The sequence below is a fragment of the Bacillus rossius genome, chromosome 14, assembly GCF_032445375.1.
Source record: "Bacillus rossius redtenbacheri isolate Brsri chromosome 14, Brsri_v3, whole genome shotgun sequence".
NCBI lineage: Eukaryota > Metazoa > Arthropoda > Insecta > Phasmatodea > Bacillidae > Bacillus > Bacillus rossius.
The window spans coordinates 11,335,446-11,353,737 of NC_086341.1; the positions used below are offsets into that span (position 1 = coordinate 11,335,446).

At 44.0% G+C, this 18,292-nt stretch overlaps 1 protein-coding gene across 1 annotated transcript in view; it reads right to left on the reverse strand.

The window, feature by feature from the left end:
- Positions 1–1,689: 1,689 nt before the first annotated feature.
- Positions 1,690–18,292, reverse strand: part of LOC134539145 (venom dipeptidyl peptidase 4-like) — a 55,603-nt gene continuing 39,000 nt past the window's right edge. The window contains exons 9-16 of the mRNA XM_063380900.1: positions 18,115–18,250; positions 15,341–15,561; positions 14,661–14,871; positions 12,590–12,786; positions 9,751–9,945; positions 6,055–6,215; positions 4,400–4,611; positions 1,690–1,832 (exon numbers count right to left, since the gene is read on the reverse strand). Coding sequence (XP_063236970.1) covers positions 1,743–1,832; positions 4,400–4,611; positions 6,055–6,215; positions 9,751–9,945; positions 12,590–12,786; positions 14,661–14,871; positions 15,341–15,561; positions 18,115–18,250 — 1,423 coding nt within the window. The 3' untranslated portion in view covers positions 1,690–1,742. The remainder of the gene's footprint in view (positions 1,833–4,399; positions 4,612–6,054; positions 6,216–9,750; positions 9,946–12,589; positions 12,787–14,660; positions 14,872–15,340; positions 15,562–18,114; positions 18,251–18,292) is intronic.

Below are 18,292 nucleotides of genomic sequence, written 5' to 3' on the forward strand. Positions count from 1 at the left end.
ATTTAACCTTGAAAGCTTTAATAATATTATTAAAAAGTTCATAAAATGATTATGGGATCTGGAGAGGGAGAGCCAAATTCAAAATAAAGTTTAATGTTATGCCAATATGCATATGTAGAGACCGGAAAAATTTGTGAATTCATTTCGCGATAGGCTAAAATACAAATAGTTATACCTCAGTGCTGCCTCTGACATTGGCTCACAACTCACCTGGATGACTCTGTGCCAATGAGAAACATCCGACCAAAGCTTTATCGAATCACAGGCTGCTACGTTGGGACGTCTCACAAGACAGCAGCCAATGAGTGGGAGACATTTGACCGAGTGTACGTTGTACGTAGAACTATGGAGTTCATCCTAGAGGTCATTGAACCCGCGAATTTTTCCTGTCCCTATGCATATGACGTTAAGTAAGTTGTAATAAATCTATTTCATCGATGCCATTAGAACTGATGACTGAGAATATAATAATTTCGTTATGGATGTTGATAGATACTTTAACCGTGGGAAAAATATTATAATTATTATGATTATTGCTATATTTAATTTGTAATTTGGGAATCCAGTGTGAATAAATTCAGATTTTACTTTTTTTTTAACTCACATTTATTTTAATCAACAATCCATTATCATTGAATTTGTATACAAGCAAGCCAATCATTGTTTCATTGCAGTGTTGATTAGGTTTTGTGAATTTAATTACTATGTAACCATTTTTATGAGATTCATTTGCAGTGGGATTTTATAACGTCCACCTATATTAGGAGCTGAAGGGTGCTTTTCCTTGTACTTCTAGGATATCAACAGACTGTAATTATTGGACTGAACTTTATTTTATTTATTTTCAAGTCTAAACTTTAAATATTTTTAATGCATTGGTGAACGTATAGTAACGATCAAAAATTTAGTATGCGGATGGATAAACCAGGCGTTACAGTTTCTTTCAGAAGTAGAAATTGGAATCATAATCTGAAGAAGAGGATAAATTGAGTTGTTATGATAGGGAGTTTAATGCGAATAGGCTTCTAGCGATAGGTAGCGTTCGTCAGCGATATCGTATACCAGTTCAGTGGAGAGTATGTTCTTCCAGCTCGATCAGGGCCGGCGCGTCCATATAGGCGAACTAGGTAACCGACTAGGGCGCCAAGTAGCTGGGGGCGGCGCAGCACGACACATAACAGCTGATACAATATGTTTAACGATTATTGAAACTAGATGAAAATGGATTTTTGTAACAATTCGGAATGTTTATATTGATATAAGTAATTATTAAAAGTCCACGGTGACCTGTTTATGATTTGTAATAAGTAAAAAAGTAAAAAAAAAAAACAAGCCTGCTTACATTTGATTGTTGACAAAATCGTAGGCTTACGTGATGTATTTTGAGGCAAGGAAAAAATTTTTTGGGGTGTCCGGGCGGGGGGGGGGGGGGGACCTTAAGGTTTTTCGCCTAGGGCGCCAATTAACCTTGCACCGGCCCTGAGCTCGATGCTCTCTGCAAGTTCCATAGAGTGCTGGTAGTGCCGTGTATCCGGAGGAACGTCTTGTAGCTGACCAGTACCCAGATCCATGAATTTTTAGACGGCTTCCGATGGATGAACCTTAGGTTCTATGATCTTAGCCATGCTATGTTGTTGTTTTAAAGGAATAACCAAGAAATCAAGTACGAGTTAATGAATAAAGCTCGTGTTTGTATCCATTAAATATTTATCAAGCAAATTTACAAACATCGGTGGCGAGGTTCACTTGAAGCATTTCTTCCAAAAGTTGTCCATTGTGAGATAAACGTGGAAGGGAAAGGTCCCTATGCTGTGGTTCTCGTCCGGGTAGCTCTGAAAATGAAGAGGAACAATGAAAAAAATAATCTTTTCTAACAGCATAACAAACATTATAATAAATTAAACAAACAATGAATATAGTTATGTACGTGATTGGTGTGTGATTGGTGTTTTAGCTTCCATGTAGTAAATCAGATGGCGAGTTTTCTCTCCCAACATGTTATATCATAGCTCATGATTTTTAAGGAATGTGTACGTTTCCGATTTATTTTGGAACCATTGTAATTAATAAGATTACAAAACTGTTAGTCGTGGATTAAACACTTCAGAAACATGTGCGTTATTTAGATCTTCTTTGTATGTCGCAGAAAAAATCATAAGTACAACAGAGCTTTGAAGGAGGCATTGGTGTATTCAATAGAACGTTTAAGTCTTATTGCTGTGAAAATTGTGTATAGTGAGAATTTTTCATAGAAAATTAGAAAACAAAGGCCCACTGTATGAAGCGCAATGGCCTGCTTTTGTAAAATTATTGTCATTTGGAGGAATGGTTTCTTAAAAAATGTTTTAACCCACTATAAAAATATTAATTATGAATGTGTATAATCTACTTACAATTTTAATGCCATAAGATAGTATTTTACAATTTTTTTACTGAAGTGACGAATATTAAAAAAAAGCGTTAGAAATTAAAATTTCTAAAATCTTATGATTTTATTTTATATTTTTCCATTTTGTTATGTAACTGAGAGTTGGTACCCTCTTTTGTACTGTAATATTTAACCCTTGTGCTGCAATATACTCTCACATTGAAATATTAATTAGCACATAAAATGTACAAAATGAAATACCATAATTTCATGAATAGGGGGAGGAGAACTATAATCACAATCATGTTTAAGGACTGCCCACAGACTGATGAATAATATTAGTTTTGGATCCATTCAAAATCAACATATTATTATTACGATTAATAGGCCTACATCGATTTTGCATTATAAGTTGTTGATTTTTTTCACTGCAGCAAAAATATAATTTTACAAGAGTCTTTATAACTGATCAAAAGTTCGATTTTAAGAATTTCATTATTATAAATTGTATATTTTATTAGTTTTTTTTTGGTATTAAAATGACAATAATTTTCCAGTACATTTGTATATGAAATAGCCAAAATTAAGTTTTTTAAAATTTATTAATCAAATTTTTATAACTTAAATTTGTTGGGATGAAAATTTTATGTGATAAGTCGTAATGTGTTATATAATAAAATTTCCCTAAAAATGTAGAATCAATAAAAAGCTTTCAGTATTTATTTGTTTTGCTGACTTATTAAGACTCACAGGTTTAACCTGACACATACACAGTTAAAACTCTGAAATGTAAACAGTTTGATTTTTAGTTGAATAGGTAACAATGGCCTTTCATTTGTTTTTGAAGGATCAAGATCTGATGAACAGAGGCATATGAGGTGTGATAATGTGGCCTTTTATTTGTTTTTGAGGGATCAAGATCTGTTGAACAGAGGCATATGAGATGTGATAATGTGGCCTTCTATTTGTTTCTGAGGGATTAAGATCTGATGAACAGAGGCATATGAGGTATGGTAATGTGGCCTTTTATTTGTTTTTGAGGGATCAAAATCTGTCGAACAGAGTCATATGAGACGTGATAATGTAGCCTTTTATTTGTTTTTGAGGGATCAAGATCTGATGAACAGAGTCATATGAGGTGTGATAATGTGGTATTTTATTTGTTTCTGAGGGATCAAGATCTGTTGAACAGAGTCATATGAGATGTGATAATGTGGCCTTTTATTTGTTTTTGAGGGATCAAGATCTGATGAACAGAGTCATATGAGACGTGATAATGTGGCCTTTTATTTGTTTTTGAGGGATCAAGATCTGATGAACAGAGTCATATGAGGTGTGATAATGTGGTATTTTATTTGTTTCTGAGGGATCAAGATCTGTCGAACAGAGTCATATGAGACGTGATAATGTGGCCTTTTATTTGTTTTTGAGGGATCAAGATCTGATGAACAGAGTCATATGAGGTGTGATAATGTGGTATTTTATTTGTTTCTGAGGGATCAAGATCTGTTGAACAGAGTCATATGAGATGTGATAATGTGGCCTTTTATTTGTTTCTGAGGGATCAAGATCTGTCGAACAGAGTCATATGAGACGTGATAATGTGGCCTTTTATTTGTTTTTGAGGGATCAAGATCTGATGAACAGAGTCATATGAGGTGTGATAATGTGGTATTTTATTTGTTTCTGAGGGATCAAGATCTGTCGAACAGAGTCATATGAGACGTGATAATGTGGCCTTTTATTTGTTTTTGAGGGATCAAGATCTGATGAACAGAGTCATATGAGGTGTGATAATGTGGTATTTTATTTGTTTCTGAGGGATCAAGATCTGTTGAACAGAGTCATATGAGATGTGATAATGTGGCCTTTTATTTGTTTATGAGGGATCAAGATCTGTTGAACAGAGTCATATGAGATGTGATAATGTGGCCTTTTATTTGTTTCTGAGGGATCAAGATCTGATGAACGGAGGCATATGAGGTGTGATGATCGGGAGAGTGGGCAGCGCTCGTCAGCGGTGTCGCCCACCACTTCAGAGAAGAGAATGTCCTTCAGCTCGAGGCTCCTGGACAGCGCCATGGAGTGCTGGTAGTGCACGTTGTCGTCCGCCGTGCCGTGCAGCAGGAGGAACCCCTTGTCCCTGAAGTTCTCCGCCCGCCGGTTGACGTCCGCCTCGTCGTAGCCGGCCGCGTTGTCCTCGGCCGTCGGCAGCCCCATGAAGCGCTCCGTGTAGATTGAGTCTGCGGCACGGATCCCGTTATACACTCCCACTCCCCCGAAATAGGAGAGATCGTCGCAGTTGCAGGGTGAATGTTATCTCGAGTTGTAGCAGAGCCAAACAGAAGTGAAGAGCTACACATATGGCATGCAGAGTTTCAGAACAAACCACGGGATTTTAAAAAAAGGCTCAAGATATCCGAGTAGAAACTTGACAAAAAATCCTTTAAGAATAACCTAGTGTCAGATGATTAGTTTCGTTTCCAGACTTCATTTTTGAACTTTTAATTTTAGAAGAGTGAAGGTAGCTGAAAGTCGCGTGTTTATAATAAATTTCAGGCACTAAACACCTGTTAGAGATTCTTGAAAGCAGTCAAGAATCTTGCATTGCATATTTTTTCTGCAGTTCTCCGCAGTAAAACGTTTTGATTACTTGTCGAATCTCATGACAAGAAGACTGCGCGCCAGTTCAGAGCCCTGCGCGCAGAGGCGATATTGCGCTAGAAGCACCAGCGAGAATGGTACATATCATCCCACCTCACCAACACAAATATTATCCTGATTATATAATGGGCCACTTAGGTTTTTACGCAGATTTCTGGTGTCTTGAAATGTCATTGTCGCAACTATGGAGCAGACTATTTTTGTTATCGATAGTTTTATTGACGTGAGAACGTCTAAAAATTCGATGAACGCCGGCTTCACGCACTAAAAAGTGTCCCGTTACGCACATTGTCCCGTTACGCTGTGTCCCGTTACGCACATTGTCCCGTTACGCTGTGTCCCGTTACGCACATTGTACGCTTGCGCCGAATCTATCTCTCTTCCACTCGATTGGAACAACCATCGATTTGACTTTTTCGAGGCACATTAAACTTGAAACACTCCCATTCGTTCCCTACTTTTCCTATCATCGTCCTATCCTTAACAGAATAACACAGATTGGAATAATTAAAATAGCAAATTAGTATAAAAGTTATAGTTAAAATAATCTCTTCGTTAAAGTAATAAACATATTCGAATTAATGAGTGCAAACAAAAGTAAATTTATCAATTCAATTGTAGATTTCATTTCACTCCTTTTTTTGTATCCATAAAAAATAATGATAATTCAATAAAAAAATTATTCAATTTTATTCATAAAAGTATGCAATCATTTCATCAATGTTTTGTTGTGACGTCACGATAAACTATCGTCCGTAAACCGACTTTACAGACAGCCAATTTTTTTGAATTAGAAAATGGTCGCTACCATCAAACAACCCCTCCTCCACCTGCCCCATCTCGCCAATGGGAGAAAACGTTTTTTTTTTTTTTTTTTTTTTTTTTTTAAGTTTTTCGGGGCTTTCATCGGGGGGATGTGGTTGAAAATTGTGGGTGATCGTCCCCATCACGAATTGCCACGGGACTGCCACCACGAAGGCAGTCGGGGGGCAGGCGGCTTTGTGGCCTGAGAGGGAACTCGCCGTAGTATATCCAGCTGGTGACGGGTGCCACGGACGCGCCGCACTGGAACACGCCCCCTGTGTCCCTGGCCAGCGCCATGGCCGTGGCGTAGCCGCCGTAGCTCCAGCCCCAGATGCCCGTGCGCTCCGCGTCCACGTATGGGAGAGTCTCCTGCAGAAACCTGCGGCACGACGCGCCAAGATGGTGAGTTACATGTCATGTCATCAGAGCAGTACGAGAAGTCCGACGCCCAGTATTGCTGAGCTTTACGACAAAGAAAGGATGGAAGGACGGTGGGGGGGGGGGGGGACTAACGAATAAAGTGGAGAGTCAGACAAATGTACCTCTTTGCAGGTTTCGCATCGCCGTGTATGTTGCAGCTGTGATCCTCACGTGTGAACCTCCATCGTGTACTTTATTGTTTGGTTTTATTTTGTTTTCAAGTGAATGAATTGAATATTTCAATTCATCATTCAAGGTGGATGATAATATTGAAGTGCGCATTTCCACTTCAAACGTGCGTTGCAGCCAAGAACAGATTTGTGGCAGGGAGGGGAAATGGAGAAGAGGGAAGAGATGGATTACGTTTCGTCCAAGAACTTAGTATGGATACGATTCACGTGCACAAAGTTCAATACATTTGTGAAATAATGTTTGTCATGGCGGAAGAAGTCGGTGGGTTTCTGAGGTTATGTACCCTCGCAGCACTTTTTTTATATCTAAGTTTCAGTGCAGTAAATGATTCCCGTTTTTTTACCAGTGCATTTATGTATCTTCTGCATCAAATTTGTTTATGTTGAAGTGTATAAATTAAATAAATGAAAAGGGAATGGCCATGTGCACGCCAGCTGATTTTGATACTTCTTAAGGCAAACTGTAAGTCAATGATGGCTTTCGTGCATGCATGACAAGCATCTCTCTATATAATATGCTAGTTGACTTACCTTGCAGAGTATGGGCTTTATGCAGTATATATAAAGAGGTTATAAAGGGATATTTTAATAGAAATCTCAAGTAGGCTGTAATCGTCCTCCTATTTCACCTGATATCAATTATTGTGATAGATTTTACCAAGCTCGAATAAAACTGCAGATTTTGTTTAAGTAGAATACAACCAAAACAAAACTACTTATAGCCACAGTAAAAAAAAACAATAAATGGGCCTTGCATTTTAAAGTTCTATTGAAGAGGATGGATGTAGGTATTTTTCAAGATCAGATGTATGCAGTAAGTTCACTCTTATAATGATTGTCAGGTATGCAATATTTAACGAAGTATAGTATAATTCTACTGTAAGGACTGGAAAACAAAGGATGTGAGGGAAGATATTTTAAAATCTCAAGTAGACACTTCCTCCTGTTTTGAAGGTCACGTGTGCAAAATTTGTCAAGCTCGGAATGCAATTGTAGAGTTGTATGAAAAGAAACAAATGGATGGATTTGTTCTTTGGTCTTGACCCCTCGGACACTCCTTCATTCGCTGCTCACCTGTCGTGGTCCAGTGAATGCAGTTTGATGTCCTTGTCTCCCGACCCCCCTGAGGACGCACTGCGACCACCTGTTGTGGTGCAGTTAATGCAGTAAGATGCCCAATGAGCAGAGACCCGTAAATTTCGCGGATTCTTCTGGCCTCCGGATAGAATACAAAGTTATAGGTGTGCTCGACCCATGTTTACTTTCCCATTGGTTGATTTCTTAGCGAGAACATTTTTATCCATGTTATTTGGCACTACCTGATTCGCTTACTTCTCTCCTAGCTGGGCATCATTGGCCAGGGGCGTAGCCAGGGGGGGGGGGTTTAGGGGTTCAAGCCCCCCCTAGCACCAAATCTTTTAATTTTTTCTTATTCATCACTCAAACAAATTTCATATTAAAATTAATAAAAATTTTACCATTACAAAATTTAAATTTAATTACCGAAAACTGCTAAAATAGCTCTATTTTACACCTTAAAATCAAAATTTTCCCGGGGGAGGACCCCCGGACCCCCCCGCTTTAATACGGGGGAGGGTGGGGGGGGCCATGCTTCATAACACTCCCCATACACAAATCCTGGCTACGCCACTGTCATTGGCTCACGATCGTAGAGGGGCGTGTCCAAACAACTGAGTGCCAATCATGAACACAGTGCGAGAGTGTGAAGGTTTGCGTTCTATCTTGCGACTAAATGAATCCGCGAAATTTCCGGTGTCTCTACCAATGAGGGCTGCACTGCGACGCTGCTCGCTCTCACCTGGTGACGGAGATCTGGTCCTGACCCCTCGGAAACCCCTCACTGGCTGCTCACCTGTCGTGGTGCAATGAATGCAGTGGGATGTCCTAGTCTCCCAACCCCCGTGAGGCTGCACTGCGACGCTGCTCGCTCTCACCTGGTGACGGATATCTGGTCCTGACCCCTCGGAAACCCCTCACTGGCTGCTCACCTGTCGTGGTGCAGTGAATGCAGTGGGATGTCCTAGTCTCCCAACCCCCGTGAGGCTGCACTGCGACGCTGCTCGCTCTCACCTGGTGACGGATATCTGGTCCTGACCCCTCGGAAACCCCTCACTGGCTGCTCACCTGTCGTGGTGCAGTGAATGCAGTGGGATGTCCTAGTCTCCCAACCCCCGTGAGGCTGCACTGCGACGCTGCTCGCTCTCACCTGGTGACGGATATCTGGTCCTGACCCCTCGGAAACCCCTCACTGGCTGCTCACCTGTCGTGGTGCAGTGAATGCAGTGGGATGTCCTAGTCTCCCAACCCCCGTGAGGCTGCACTGCGACGCTGCTCGCTCTCACCTGGTGACGGATATCTGGTCCTGACCCCTCGGAAACCCCTCACTGGCTGCTCACCTGTCGTGGTGCAGTGAATGCAGTGGGATGTCCTTGTCTCCCAACCCCCGTGAGGCTGCACTGCGACGCTGCTCGCTCTCACCTGGTGACGGATATCTGGTCCTGACCCCTCGGAAACCCCTCACTGGCTGCTCACCTGTCGTGGTGCAGTGAATGCAGTGGGATGTCCTTGTCTCCCAACCCCCGTGAGGCTGCACTGCGACGCTGCTCGCTCTCACCTGGTGACGGATATCTGGTCCTGACCCCTCGGAAACCCCTCACTGGCTGCTCACCTGTCGTGGTGCAGTGAATGCAGTGGGATGTCCTTGTCTCCCAACCACCATGAGGATGCACTGGCGACGCGGCTCTCACCTGGTGACGGAGATCTGGTCCTGACCCCTCGGACACCCCTCACTGGCTGCTCACCTGTCGTGGTGCAGTGAATGCAGTGGGATGTCCTTGTCTCCCAACCACCATGAGGATGCACTGGCGACGCGGCTCTCACCTGGTGACGGAGATCTGGTCCTGACCCCTCGGACACCCCTCACTGGCTGCTCACCTGTCGTGGTGCAGTGAATGCAGTGGGATGTACTTGTCTCCCAACCACCATGAGGATGCACTGGCGACGCGGCTCTCACCTGGTGACGGAGATCTGGTCCTGACCCCTCGGACACCCCTCACTGGCTGCTCACCTGTCGTGGTGCAGTGAATGCAGTGGGATGTACTTGTCTCCCAACCACCATGAGGATGCACTGGCGACGCGGCTCTCACCTGGTGACGGAGATCTGGTCCTGACCCCTCGGACACCCCTCACTGGCTGCTCACCTGTCGTGGTGCAGTGAATACAGTTGGATGTCCTTGTCTCCCGACCCCCGTGAGGCTGCACTGCGACGCTGCTCGCTCTCACCTGGTGACGGAGATCTGGTCCTGGATCTCGACGGTGCCCAGCCGGTTGTTCAGCTGGAACAGCAGTTTGTTGCCGCGCAGACCCGAGCCGCGCCCGTCGACGAGGCCGTAGATGACGCTGCGGTTCGTCGCCAGGTACGTGCCGAAGCTCAGCGTGAAGGCGTCAGTTATCTGCTTGGAGCCGGGCCCGCCGTACCTTTTAACATAGAGTGTGCCTCGCACCGACCACTCGTGAACATTAAAGTTGACCTTAAAAAAAAAAAAACTTGATAACACTGGGCAAAGCCCAAAGGCAATACAGCCCATCAAACGACTGAGCTACATTATTGCACAAAAATGGTTCCTACACGATATAATTAATGGTAAGCCCAAACAAAATTTCCGAAGGCAATCCAAAAAAACAAATTTAGGAAAAAGGCTAATCCAAATTTAATCACATACCCTAACCTTCGTGCTGCCCACACACGTCGGACACAGAGAACTACCTGCTACCCAATTATTTACATGTTACCTCGTTCGAACCTAAAATAATAAGAACGTCAGGCAGATGTTGCAATTACCAGGGCGACCGGCCGATAGAGCGCATGCGCAGAGAGAAGACTGGAGTAGGAGAAAAGGAGGGAAGGCAGTACTGACCACCAGGGAGGGGGCAATAAGAAGGAGAGGAAGAAGGAGGCAAGATTCTTGTTTAGCGATGACGTCACACTCATAAATGTCTCCTTGCTGCCGGCACACACTTTTCCTCGGGCCTAGCCTCCACGGAGCGACTCATGCTCCTGTGACATCGTCAACTCCCCCCTCCCCCCCCCCCCCCATCAGTACAGTAGGATTCATTGGGTGCACTTTTCCTCGGGTCTAGCCTCCACGGAGCGACTCCTGCTCCTGTGACATCGTCAACTCCCCCCTCCCCCCCCCCCCATCAGTACAGTAGGATTCATTGGGTGCACTTTTCCTCGGGCCTAGCCTCCACGGAGCGACTCCTGCTCCTGTGACATCGTCAACTCCCCCCTCCCCCCCCCCCCATCAGTACAGTAGGATTCATTGGGTGCACTTTTCCTCGGGCCTAGCCTCCACGGAGCGACTCCTGCTCCTGTGACATCGTCAACTCCCCCTCCTCCAGTATAGGAGGATTCAATGGGTGCACTTTTCCTCGGGCCTAGGTTCGCAATGGGCCTGTTTCCACGGCGTTGCCAGCATACATTTTCTCTGCCTCGGAAATCTAAATTTGCTTGCTATTGTTCGAGTCTGTAAATTTGCACGATTGTGTTTCCAGACTTATGTTTCCACAACAAAAAAAATCCTTGTGATTCCTGCTGTTTGACAGCATAATGAAACAATTACATTCGTTTCCTTATGCTTATTTACCGGAGAAATATGTAGTTACGAATTACGTCATTGCGCACAGACATGTCCAACATCTCTAATGCTGCGAAATGCACTGAGTCCTTTGTGTGTAGCAAGAGGGTCCTTAGCAGCCTGAAGGTCCCCCCTTCCCAACCCCTTCAGTCCCCACGGGATACGACCACGTTCCACAGTACCAGGTGAGAGAAGACCAACCACCCCACAGCTGTCATCTTCCACACGACCACACAGTGTTGTAGCTGGGGCCAGAACACATGCCAACCATTAAATTTATGCCCATCGATTTCCGGAAAACCTTTATGTGTCTGCACTGGTATATTATAACTTATGGAACAGCCACTTTCTGAATGTGGGTGAGTGGATCTATTTTCTCACTTAATTTTTAAACTATAATTTTATAACAGTAAAAATAGCCAAAACAAGTGTTTTCAAAATAAATTGTAGGTATGAAACTTCCGGTGAAATTTTTCAAATGCAGTCAAGGGACTTCCAGCAAAAATTTATTTTAATTTCTCTGCCATATAACATTTTGATCACTGCTCAAATCTCACAGCTGCCTTACACAGTATCAGGAGATTGCATTCCGGTTAAATGCCTTGCACTGAGAGTTGAAACTGCATCGCACCTATGATCCTGCCCCACTTACATAAATACAAACTTGACTAGGTGGGCCTCTTCAGGTGTATCATTGTCATGGGTAATATACGTACCCGCTTTCGTCCGAAAAACAGTGCTGGGCATGTATAAGAGAGAAGATCGAAATACGGGTCTGGTGACTTTGATAAAATACGTTTAGCAATATCTACAGCCTAATTCATAGAAGCTTGTAAAACACTGGGGAACAGAGTGTTTCTGGTGACTTTGATAAAGTACATTTAGCATTCTATACAGCCTAATACATAGAAGCTCGTAAAACACCGGGGAACAGAGTGTTTCTAGTGACTTTGATAAAGTACATTCAGCAATAGTTCACAGAAGCATGTAAATCACTGGGGGAACAGAGTGTTTCTGGTGACTTTGATCAAGTACATTCAGCAATAGTTCACAGAAGCTTGTAACGCACTGGGGGAACAGAGTGTTTCTGGTGACTTTGATCAAGTACATTCAACAATAGTTCATAGAAGCTTGTAACGCACTGGAAGAACAGAGTGTTTCTAGTGACTTTGATAAAGTACATTCAAAAATAGTTCACAGAAGCATGTAAAGCACTGGGGGAACAGAGTGTTTCTGGTGACTTTGATAAAGTACATTCAACAATAGTTCACAGAAGCTTGTAACGCACTGGGGGAACAGAGTGTTTATGATGACTTTGATAAAATACATTCAGCAATAGTTCACAGAAGCTTGTAACGCACTGGGGGAACAGAGTGTTTCTGATGACTTTGATAAAGTACATTCAGCAATAGTTCACAGAAGCTTGTAAAGCACAATTGGGGGAGCAGAGTGCTAGAAGAGAGACAGAGACGACGGAGACTCACACAAACACGAGCAGCGGGTACTTGGTGGCGCCGCTGCGGTCCAGGCCTGGCGGCAGCCACAGCCTCGCCGTGGCGGTGAACCCACCGTCCACCGGCACCTGGGTGGTGTACAGCTCCGGGTAGCTCCGCGACGACACGTTCCTCCGGTACGCCTCGTTGTCCTCCCACAGCAGTGGCTGCGCATCCAGCCCTGTCGCCTGCAACACGCGCCGTCGTCGTCTGCAGCGGTTACCATCACTCATCACCTTTTCGGGATCAGCTTCACCGCCGACGTCACTTGTGCCCGGCCACGTTCGTTTCGTGATGACTCCACGGTTTGCCCCGGAATCACTCCAGGCAAATTCTTTTATGATTCCTTATTGTTAGAGACCGGAAAAATTCGCGATTTCAATGACCTGTAGGATAGACTCCATGATCCTCTACGCACGCGGGAAAACTACACCTGCTCATTGGCTGCTGACTCGTGACGCCTGTTAACTGGGACGCTAGTGATTTGATACTTCTTTTGTTGAGTTTTTCATTGGCCGAGTGTCATTCAGATAAACTTTGGCCCAATCACTGATGCAGTATAAAAGGCAAACGTTTTTTTGGATTCCAGACTGTCGCGAAATGAATCCGCGAATTTTTTAGGTCTATACTTATTGTAGACCATGGCCGAATCCTTTCCTTAGATTCCTTTGATTGGGAGATTGAGTTCATCCATCTCCATGTAGAAAAAATACACCTCTAAATAATTAAATTGTGTTCACAGCTGAAAAAAAAAAATGAACGGGTTGTTGTCGACAGTGAGGTCATTACAAATGGAAACACTCAACAACACAGAACAAAGATATTACGAAAGTAAAGGTCCGTGACCTTTAATAAGATCCCAGCGTTTGCTTAGAGTTACTTCGGGAAATCCTGCAAGACCGGACCAGAATGGCAACACAGGTGCTCTGTAATGCGAGTCCATTGTCCCACTGTGCCACATTGCTACCTTTTACTGCGCCAAAAATCATAACATCGATCTTACAGACCTGTAGAAGAAATTACCTTGGTTGTAGATACAGAAATGGGGTTCATATTAAAATATAGTGCGAGCCAAACATCTTGCGAGCTGCCAGCATGGAGGTAAGCAGCATGAGCGGTACGTGGTATGGAAGGGGAAGTAGAGGGATGGAAAACATATTGGTGGAGAGAATACATTCAAGCGGATTGTGACCAAGGAAGGTTGAAGAAACTCTCCATAGTAGCCTGCACTCTATTATTTTTTTTCGATATGAATACATCATATGAAATGGGATGCCAGTTTTAAAAGTGGAGAGTAATGAAAATAGGATGGATTTGAAATGTCACAAAATATAAACTGGACTTAATATATTCGAGTTTCCATATACATGTGTGTGTGTGTATGTAGGATAAGAGTTTATGCATGCACCATTACAAACAGATTTTGTAAATTTACAAGTTATTATGAGTAATAAGCCAAATTTTCGAATGTTCGATTCCAGCTGACTCATCTACTTTGAGAGCAGATATTGGACACATGCACTAACCATATTGAATCACATAAAATTCTTTTTCTGCAGAACCAGTGACATATTTTAACAATATTTTATACATTTTTACAATGTGTATGATATAAAAATATTGAACAAAAATCACAAAGAATAATGGGAAAAAAAATTACAATGTCGAGGCACGTGTAATCAGCGTTGCAATCTAAATTGAAAGCACAAATAATCAGAAGAAGTAAAAGTTTGTGGCAGTTCCAAAAAGATGCCACTCACCAGTGCTGAATGGACTGGACACTGCAGTGAGAAGAAGATAGCTAAGATGAATGACATTCCCCAGACTGATATGAGTGCATGCCCCTACCAATAAGAGATCGGATGCAGTATAGTATGTACTAAAATTATAACATAAATAACATTGTTGAAATTATAAACCAGTGATTGGAAATACGTCATTTTTTTAACATCCCATGAACACGATGTATAAAGGTTACAAACTTGCAGCTGTGTCCCGACACAACCTAACCCGAATGTCTGAGTCCCGATGTCCCTGCCACAGTGCTTGCGGTCTCATGTACCTTGTACACCTCGGCGAAGGCGGGGTCTGGGCCGGAGCAGACCAGGGCGTAGTGAGAGAAGTCCTTGCTGAAGGACGCGGAGGCATAGGCGCAAGGATTGCCTTCTGGGGTTCGCACCGAGCAGGACAGGCAGGTGTCACTTGAGCCATCCTGGGACACTGCATACACGTGCCTCTGGGTGGACGAGTTCCGGCCCGTCGCCAAGAAGTATCTGCGGACATCACAAGGGCTCGACATCACAGTGACCTAAATAAATCTGCAGTCATGATATCAGGTTCGTAATTTTGAATACACTAAAAATATAACTATCACTTTTTTTAAGCGAAACTTATTATACAGCTCGATAGGGTAAATCAAGATGATGATTCATCAGAGTGTAATGAAAGACAACCATAATACTCTTTGCATGTTTTTCGTCACCATATTTGCTACAAATTGTAACCTCCAGTGTGTACCTCCACATTGTGTAATAAATGGTTTAGTTTCATCAAGCAGAGGAAGTGGGGTGGTTCTAGATCACTTCAAGGACACTGTGTGGTGAATATCCTACAAATAGGTTATCGACAAGGGTAATCAGTTTTTGCATAAACAAGTGCCATATGGGTATTTAAATAAATTGTTGTGGAGGGGGTTACAAAGAAAATATGTCATCTGCAGTAGGCAACCCGCTGGCTGCTCACATGTTGCCGGTGGCGGCATCCCAGCCGTAGACGCTGACGACGACGTAGGCGCCCGACGTGAGGGGCGTCTCGACGCCGTCCCTCACCAGGGTCACGTGGTTGAAGTCGCCCAGCTGCCCCCCCTGCGGCTGGCTCAGCACCGTCACGTACGACCCGCCGCTGGGGTCGAACTGCAGCGCGGCGGGGCTCACCCAGCCCTGTGGCTCGATCTTGTGGTGAAGCTGCGAACCACGAGGAGCTCGGCGCCACGGTCCCGGCGTGCGCTCTGACAGGGGGGTGACTCAGAGGAGTCCCCACTCTGATGAGGAGTGGAAGTCGTGAGCTACTTAAGGGGCCCGCCTACCTGCCGTGAAAGTTGTGATGTAGAGGTTCAGGAGAATTGTTTTTTCACAGAAAATATTAGTCGTGATACTGTGTGTTTGACACATAAAAGATATTAAGGTACCTCAAACTAAGGGTAAATGGTTTCAGCTATATCAGTTTCTTTAGTAATTATAAAATAAGGTTATAACATTGCAAAGTTGCGCCTTTTCCGGCTTGTGTTGTGCCTGCAAAGCTAGCAGAGGGGGGTAACCTCGGCTGGATCACGAGCAACTGGGTGACCGAGGGGTCCCAGTGATGTGAGAGGTATGGGCCGTGTCGGTATTTATCAGACCCACAGTGGGGGGAGGGCCTTGCACTGGTGGTCTCCTGGGGTATCCGGCAGCTGGAGGTTGCAGTGGTGTAGCATGTTGGGATGGGTTCTCTCAACCTCTGTGTGTAGCTGTTAATCTTCAGAACCATTCCACGTCTGAATAGCGTATCATTCCAGGTAGCGGGGCCCATTGTAATAATGGGTTGTTAAACTCACCCCTGCCATGTAAAAGATCCACCAATGGAACAAATTCGGATTTCAGCCCTTTGGGAGTAGGTAATGAGTCCTTACTGGTGAGCACAGTTCATAGATCTGCTAAAAGATGACAGGGGGTGGCCACGTTTGCACGCTTATGTGGTAGGTGCGTGAAGCCTTTATATAAGTATATAAAGCATAGTCACCACCTCGGACCCCTGCGTCACTCAGTTAAACAGACAGTCAGATGTCTCCTCAGCCCTTAGACCTTACACACAGGGAGACGGGACAGTGAGCGTAGATGATGATGGTGACGCGAATCTCACGTAGTTTCCGCACCCGCCACTCGAATTCGCTGCCGGGGCAGCTATGGCGACTATGGAATCATATTCCATTTGCAGAACGAAGTTTTGAACTATATAATGAAACAGCTTTGGACCTAATATTATATAAAATACTCCCCCATCTTGTTAACACTATAAAAGTTTCCCCCTTGCCTTTGTTGAACTTTGGTTCGCGCCATTCGCCACAGATGGCAGCACCGTGTTTACACATTTCCGTTCCATTCACGAAATTACTAATGCCGTGTACATATATATATGTGTGTGTAACATCTTAGCATTCTGTACACGGCATTTGGTAGGAGTAATTTCGTGGACGGAACGGAAATGTGTAAACACAGTGCTGCCATCTGTGGCGGTAATGGCGCGATCCAAAGTTTAACAAAGGCAAGGGGGAAACTTTTATAGTGTTAACAAGATGGGGGAGTATTTTATATAATATTAGTTCTAAATCTGTTTCATTATATAGTTCAAAATTTCGCTCTGCAAATGGAATGATTCGATAGTCGCCGTAGCTGCCCCGGCAGAAAATTCGAGTGGCGGGTGCGGAAACTACGTGAGATTCGCGTCGTCATCATCATCTACGCTCACTGTCCCGTCTCTCTGTGTGTAAGGTCTAAGGGCTGAGGAGACAGCCGACTGTCTAACTGAGTGATGCAGGGGTCCGAGGTGGTGATCATGTTGGGATGGGTAGCCCTAGCCTCTGGTCATAGCTGAAGCTCTAACACCCAGGGCCGCAACTAGTAGGGGGCAAGCGGGGCATACGCCTCAGGCGCAAAGCTGTGGGGGCGCCGAAATCGCTTGCATTGTAATTCCTACTACAACTGGTAACTAGTAAAAAGTTTTTTAACCTGCATGCCAGGAATGTCTAATCTGATTTACAATATAACGTCTCAACATATTTATTTTAAAATACTCTGAGAAAAATATTAAGTTCATCATTAACATAAAAAATTGTTAAGGGAGAAGTTAGAAAGTTTTAATGCGTCCTCTATACGAATACAGTACAATGATGTCAGAGAGGGTGGTACCACTGGCTATGAGGAAGAGCATCCTCTATTTGCTATGATGATATCATCAAAATCTTTGCTGCAAAAAGGTCTCGCAAGTTGAATTTGAATCTTTAAAAAACATTAATGACGACAATTTAATGAACAAGTCTAGTGATTATACGGGCTACTTTATGGACATAGTGGGTTCATGCATGGAAGTTACAGTAGCACAGAAACTGTTATATGTAGGTATGGGAAATGCTTAAATAGCACCATTTTCCTGTGGGAGGGCCTCCCGGACCCCCCACTTTATTGGTGTGGTATGTACAATAAAAGAGGGGGGGGGGGCCATGAATCTATTCATGCCCCGAGTGCCAGAGAATCTAATTGCGGCCATGCTAACACCTTCCTGATAAAAACAGGAGGGGGGGGGGGGTGATCCCCAGACAGAGTTCTAAAATTGCATGCTCTGGAGATTTTATAATTGGATTTGGAAGTTGACTCCCAAGCTACCCTAAAAAAAAAAAAGGCGCCCATTTGGGAGGGGAGGTTGAGGATGCCCGCCTCCGGGTTGTGAGTGTTCACTGCTCCTGCTCCGTTGCGCTCGCCCACCTGGGAGACAGAAGACAAACTTAGGTCGTCTCCCAAGTCGTAGGCCGTCGTCGCTGATTCGTTCTGCCTCCTGTTGGTCCACACGGCTACAACCTTCTTCTCGGTGGCCCACGTCACGCTGAAGATGATGTGATCGCTGCAAACATAACAAAAAAAGGTAGTAAACCTTACAAGTACG